The 6411-nt window shown below is 41.0% G+C and overlaps 2 protein-coding genes across 3 annotated transcripts in view; one reads left to right on the forward strand and one right to left on the reverse strand.

The window, feature by feature from the left end:
* Smim19 (small integral membrane protein 19) overlaps window positions 1-6405 on the reverse strand; it is an 8104-nt gene extending 1699 nt beyond the window's left edge. Inside the window, exons 1-3 of one of the 2 annotated variants that reach the window (XM_004633061.2) lie at window positions 6325-6405; window positions 2777-2914; window positions 1228-1352 (exon numbers count right to left, since the gene is read on the reverse strand). In XM_004633061.2, the coding sequence (XP_004633118.1) occupies window positions 1228-1352; window positions 2777-2910 (259 nt within the window). In that variant the 5' untranslated portion in view covers window positions 2911-2914; window positions 6325-6405. Of the gene's footprint in view, window positions 1-1227; window positions 1353-2776; window positions 2915-5821; window positions 5912-6324 lie in introns of those variants that run through there. The other variant, XM_023717238.1, reaches the window with a different exon arrangement.
* The window catches only part of Slc20a2 (solute carrier family 20 member 2), a 107373-nt gene continuing 106969 nt past the window's right edge, over window positions 6008-6411 (forward strand). Inside the window, exon 1 of the mRNA XM_023717236.1 lies at window positions 6008-6089. The gene's annotated coding sequence lies outside the window, so the exon portion shown is untranslated. The remainder of the gene's footprint in view (window positions 6090-6411) is intronic.

Below are 6411 nucleotides of genomic sequence, written 5' to 3' on the forward strand. Positions count from 1 at the left end.
GGTTTTTTTTCTATTTTTTACCAAAAATTCAACTTGGCCTTTCTTCTCTCATGTATTCAGTACAGAGTCTACAGGGTCTCACTATGTAGATTGGACTCATAGTGATTCTCCTGTTTTCAGCCTCCCAAGTGCTGGGATTATAGGCGCATACCACCACACCCAGTCTATGGTCTGAGATATATACCAAAAAAATTTGGTGACCAACTTATTTTGCCTCTTGCCATGTTTGCATGCACACACATGTAAGCACATACATGCTTAAATTTTTACTATGAATATTCCTTAAAACTGCCCAGTAGGCCAGGCATGGTGATACACACCTATAATCCCAGCACTTGGGAGGCTAAGGTAGGAGGATTGCTGCAAATCTGAGGCGAGCCTGAGCTACAATGTGAGTCCAAGGTCAGCCTGAACCATATAGTGAAACCCTGAAAAACAAAATTACCTGTTTTTTTTTTTTTTTTCCTTTAAATCCCACATAGTTCCTCTGAAAGAGTAGACATCAAAAACCTGATACAGGTCTGCCTGTGCCTTCCTCAGGCTGCCATAGCAATAGCAAACATTTTCATTGTATGTCACTATAAAAGTGGTGTTGTAGTTATTTCACTTTATAATGGCAGCAGCCTAGCATAAAATCTCCTTGCTTTTCACATTTAACTATACACTATGGAAATCACACCCCATTCCTTTATTGGCGTAAAAGGCTCCAGCTTAGATGTACAATACATTCTCGCCCCACAAATTCTGAACTTTGTTTCTTCTTCACTGGCTATATATAAACAATGCTCAGGACTATGGACATAATGAGATAGAACTCTCTGGCCTGACACCGAATGTCACATGTCATACTTATGGAAGCCATTTATTCCTATACTACTTTGACTTGCAGTCTTTTGGCCAATTTAATGCCATGCCACATGAAAGGCCATGCAAAGGAGGAAAAATTATAATAGGAAAAGACAGCAATCTCAACTGATGGGGAAAACCCAATTTGTACACAGTTTTCAAACATGCAAGCAGAGGAATACATTGCTAAGGCACTTCTCAGGGTCCCATGTCAATAAATTTCATAGTAAATTTGCCTTTGCTGAAAATCGTTAAGAATCTAAAAAAAGGTACTAAGTTTTATACATTTTTGATAACCTAACCCTTTTGATAATTCAAGTCAATTCCAAAATATCTATTTAAACATGCTTACGTATATAGCTTAGCACAGACTGTACTTACAGATGGAATACATTTCCAATTGTTGTCTTAAACGAATTTTGCTCATTGTGTCATAAAAGTTGGGTTCTGTCAAAGTTTCTTCTGTGAGGGGCACACTGAATATCCTCATAATTCTCCTTTTATTCCTAAAATACAAAAACAATATAAAAATGTATATTTGTCCCAGTAATCAGTAGCTAAACTAAAAGGACTTAAAATGACAAGTCTACTTCATTTTCTACTTTGTAGGATGCTTCCTTGGCTTATGTGTTCTTTTACTCAAAGTATGAGGTTGAACATATACGACAACAGGTTTTTAAGAGAAATGAAGTACTAAACATATCTATTTAATAAAGCAAAGTGAGAGGCCTCCATTGTGATGTCCCTTAACCTGTAAAAAAGCTAATACTGTATAGAAAAATGTACAACCAAAAATTCTCATTTTTCTTTCCTCTCAAGTCATCCAAATAAAGATAAATTTTTGATCTGGAGAATATGTTGAATATAAGCAGACTTTAATTTTAGAAATTCATGAATAAAACCATTTCTTAAGTGGAATAGCACGGCCTTAGTGGAGACATCTTTTTAAAAATCAGAACAATGTGCCTCTGCTTTTAAAAGGAAAGTGGGGAGGAGGTGGTGCCTGTTTTTAGCTGCTCTGTGCACAAGGAACAGTGAGAATTTGGGTGCCTTCTCCCACCCACAGCCCACAGTCCCTGGGTACAAGCTCGGCTGCCCCAGGAGAGCCAACTGGCCAGGAAGGGTAAGCTCTGAGTATCACCAGGCAAAACACAAATTATTTCTAGATTACTGATCATTTTCAACTATTTAATGATATTTCTACCTAGGCAGAGAACTTCCTGAAGCATGTGACTGTGAGAAGACCCAACTCAACTCCACTAATACGGATTTTCTTCTATGAATTGCACACCTCTCTTTAAAACTAAACATACATAGAATAAAGGAGCCAACAGGTGTAAAAGACAGCAGTCAAATAAAGCTTCAGTATCTTTGACTGAGGCAGCCAACACTGAGAAGTCACACCACATGGCACATCCAGGACACAGAAGTAAAAGACAAGGCCCTTGTTCTCAAGAGGCTGAAGTTTTTGTAGATAAAGAAAACACAAGTAACCAGATAACAACAGTACTATTATAAGTGCTGTGATTGTGTCATGCACAAGAAACAAGGAAAAGTCTAAGGACAAGGAGATTTGCTGAATACAGAGCAGTTAGTGTTTCTACATTTCAGGGACATGGGCTCAAAACAAAACAAAAAAATACCTGCTCCTCAGAAAGTTGCAATGAATCCAGGCTGATGGTAAAATTGGGTTACCTTAGAAGTGTCAGAATAGGAGTGAAGCGCATCTGGCCCAGGTGCTGGGAGCTATACTGACCCCTGTACCTCCTAAGGCAAAGGTACTTTAAACCCAACCCCCAGTTACCACCAGTACCTAGGACCACAGTAGAGAGTGCATCTGTTACAGCAGGAATGAACATTCTGACAAAATTATTTTTTATGCATTCAATTCCGAAAAAAAACCTCTTAAATTCCCAGTGTCATATCTAACCTTTTGGCATACATGAAGAGGCCGAAGCTAACAAGGATAACTATCAGGTAGACGTTGGTGGCTTCATTCCAGGCTTCATGAACAGTGTAATCAATAGAACCATCATCACCCATGACTCTGTAACTCCCAGACATATGGCTGTAAGAGAAAAGGAAGGATGTTGACAAACACATGGCCTGCTGGCTAACAGCCTGTTCGTTCTGTTTTATCTTTGGTCTTGGCTGTATGAGATAGGGTCTCACTAAGTAGGTTAGGCTAGTCTTGAACTCATTATTTAGCCCAGGCTAGCCTCCAACTCATGGTGACCCTCCTGCCTTAGCTTACTGAGTTCTGGGTTTACAGGTATGCACTACCATGCCTGGCTTCTGTTTTTAAATGGCCCACAAGTCAAGATTGGCTTTATATTTCTAACCAGATACATACTCATTTATATTCTTTGGTACTGGGTGGAACCCAGGGCCTTCTGTATGCTAGGCTCACTTCACCACTGAGCTGCATGGCAAGCCCGTAAATGGGCACATTTTTAGTGCTTCTAAGAATCTGTGTAACATCCTTGATTTCCCTCAGAGGGCACAAAGCCTAAATATTTTCAATCTGACCATTTAGGACAAAGTTTACTAAAAAAATGTTGACAGACCTCTGGCCTCCACAATTATAGCACAAACACATCTCCCCTTACTTTTAACTTGGAAACTATATAGCTCCCATAGAAAGATCAAAATAAGCTCACCTAAAAAACAGCTCAACAACAACGAAAAACTCACTAAGGGATAAAAATATTAAAATGATGGACATTGTAATGTCTATTAAATGGACAGACATTGCAAACTGTAACTATCATCCAGATGAAGGCAACAGAACACTTGAAAACACAGACCAGACTTGAGCTGGCTATGACATTCAGAACACCATCACCCTGGGGACCACAGCCTGGAAAGTACAAGGTGGCCCTACCAGTGCTCTTCTACCAGCTCCACCAAGCCTGAGGCTGGAGCTAGAGCCAGATGTGGCCTGAGGCCACATCTGGCTGACAGAAGTTATGGGCTAAAGAGTTCCATTTTGCTATTTATACAGCTGTTACTCTATCAAAGAATGGAACATTTTCACAGAAAGTAAGAGTGGCAATACCAAGTGTTATCATACAGCACGTAAAACAGGAATAATTTTCTGTTTCTTTGAGGAATTAATTGATCTGAGTTTAAAAAAAAAGTTCCTCCTTTATGTAGGACCTCGTAAGTGAAAGAGATGCAGAAGTGTTGCTTTAGATACAACACTAAAAGGAGAGAAATGGAAGTAATGATAGGTGGTAACTGTACTGTAGTTTCTAAGAATAAGATAGCCATTTTTTAATACCCAGAAAAGGCATATCTAGAATGTACAAGCTGTTTTGCAATTGTTTCTAAGCTGCACACCAACAATGAAGACAAAGCAGAAATTCCTCCACTGGAGTACCTTGCGGTCTATCCTGTAAGCCATCCACGTGTACATTAATGTTAATTTCGCTCAGGAAGTTAGTAAGTCTGATTAAGGACATAGTTGGTTTTCTTCTTGCTTACCTAGGAATGACACTTCAGGACAGGCCTGCTTCTAAGCCAGGTGGTATGTTTTCCCCTTGCTGCTATCTTAAGTCTTAGTCAAAGGTTTGGGGACATAGTATTTATTCAGAATTAAGTATCATGAACAGCCATTTAATTAAAACGCCTAACACAGAGGGCAAGAGTATTTTCTTTAAAGCACCTATTGGTTTCTGATAAAAATAAAGATGAGCCTAATGAAAATTATCCAGGAAGCCATAAAAAATAATACATTATAAGAATGTACAGGCACAAGATCAAAATTTTACACATAAACTATACAATTTCTAGATATTAGAGACTGGCTACATGTGTATTTCTAAGAGTAGGAGATACAGGGCATCATCCCATTATCTGTTCCTATTCTTTAACACAACTGTAAAGGTTCTCTAAATTTAACATTATGATTTATAGTATGTAATCAGCCTACTTTAGAGATGAAGAATTCTAGGAAAACAGAAACCATAATTGTCTTTATAATTTATAACAAAATGTTAAAATAACAACAATGACCATGCTTGGCAAAAAAACAAGAGTGGGGGTAGGGTATGAGTTTAAGTGTCTGATTTGAGATGCTGCAGAAGGCCCAGATGATTATGCAGCAAGGGTAGGAGCTTTCAGGACTGAGAGTTACTTTTAAATTGGGGAGAAACAAGGATCAACACAGCAATGGCCATTAGGACACTGTGCAGGTACCATTTGTCTGACAATTATAGAAGTTTCCAGCCTCCTCCCTAATGCTTGAATGGACCTGAACTAGGTTCAGTTCTTGCTTCAACTTTTTAAACAATTCTAATGTGCCATTCAATAAATGGGGTGGATTCCTACCCAGAGTTTTGATTTCTCCTGCTCTGAGGATGCCACATTTTAATTATATTTAGGAAAACATTTCTAATTACTGCTGACCTAGAATGGTAAAATTTTAATGTGAATTATATAACACACATTATGCAACACAACTACTATGCAATGACACTACTATTCCATGGTTCCAGAAACAAGCACTTCAAGTTATTTTTAGTAGTGAAGTTGTGCCAGATTTACATGCTGGTAGGACTTTCCTCATCATGACCAATGGTATGCTTTGTCAGACTGCCAGGGATAAGGAACACGCCGGCACATAGCGCAGACCCATGGCGCACACGTCTGAACTTTGCTCATCTCCTACCAGCAGGCCTGCCACAGTCTGGCCAGGTGTACACACCTCACCTGTGGAGTGGCCCGTGCTGGCCACCACAAAACACCCAGAGGCCTCACAATGCCTCATTCCTTGGGAGTTAATGTTTCAGCAAGATTACCATTGTAACTAGTCATGTGCTTTGGGAGCCATTTGGGGATCTCAGGAGAAAGCTGACCTCTTTTCAGTTTCCTGTGATGTAATGCTTGAAATAGTAGGAAGACAGTAGAATGAGCTGAATTAAGTGCCTGGTTAACAGGAGTGTCCAGAGATAAAGCTATCAAAACACGTTACCTAGGACTCAGTTTTGGGCTGATAAGTTTGAGTTGACCTTTTCTAGGTCAAACTTTAAGTAGGGTTTCTCCAGAGTTCCTGTGACTGTATTCTAATCGTTTGAGTCCTGACTTCGGGATCCTGAACCCAGATCTGGATGCTTTTAAAGTGAAATATCACTTCTCCGGCCTGAAATGCTACCGGTTTTGTCTCTCACAACCTTGTTTTTCTCTGATAGAAGTAGGATTGTCAGTGGCTCCAGACAGTTCTGAACCACAAAATCCACTACGTAAGTAAACGGAGTTTCCTTTCTCTCCCCTCTGGGAAACCCAAAAACTTGCTTCCCCGAAGCAAGAGGACCGAGTGCCCGGCCTCCCTGGGGAGGCAACCCTGCGAGTGCAGGCGCGCTCGTCCACTCGTCGCTAGAGCCCGGAGGCCCCGCCGCGCCGCCCCAAGAAAGGTCGGTCCGAGGGAACAGATGGCCGCGGGCTCGCGCAGCCCGCCGACCGCGCGGGCGCCCACACCCGAGCTTCTCCGGCCGGCGAGGAACCGCGTGCGGCGCCGACGGACACCGCCCCTCCGAGGCACCCGGCCCCGCGGCGCAGAGGTCG

Source organism: Octodon degus, unplaced genomic scaffold (assembly GCF_000260255.1).
Source record: "Octodon degus isolate 3935 unplaced genomic scaffold, OctDeg1.0 scaffold00051, whole genome shotgun sequence".
Lineage (NCBI taxonomy): Eukaryota > Metazoa > Chordata > Mammalia > Rodentia > Octodontidae > Octodon > Octodon degus.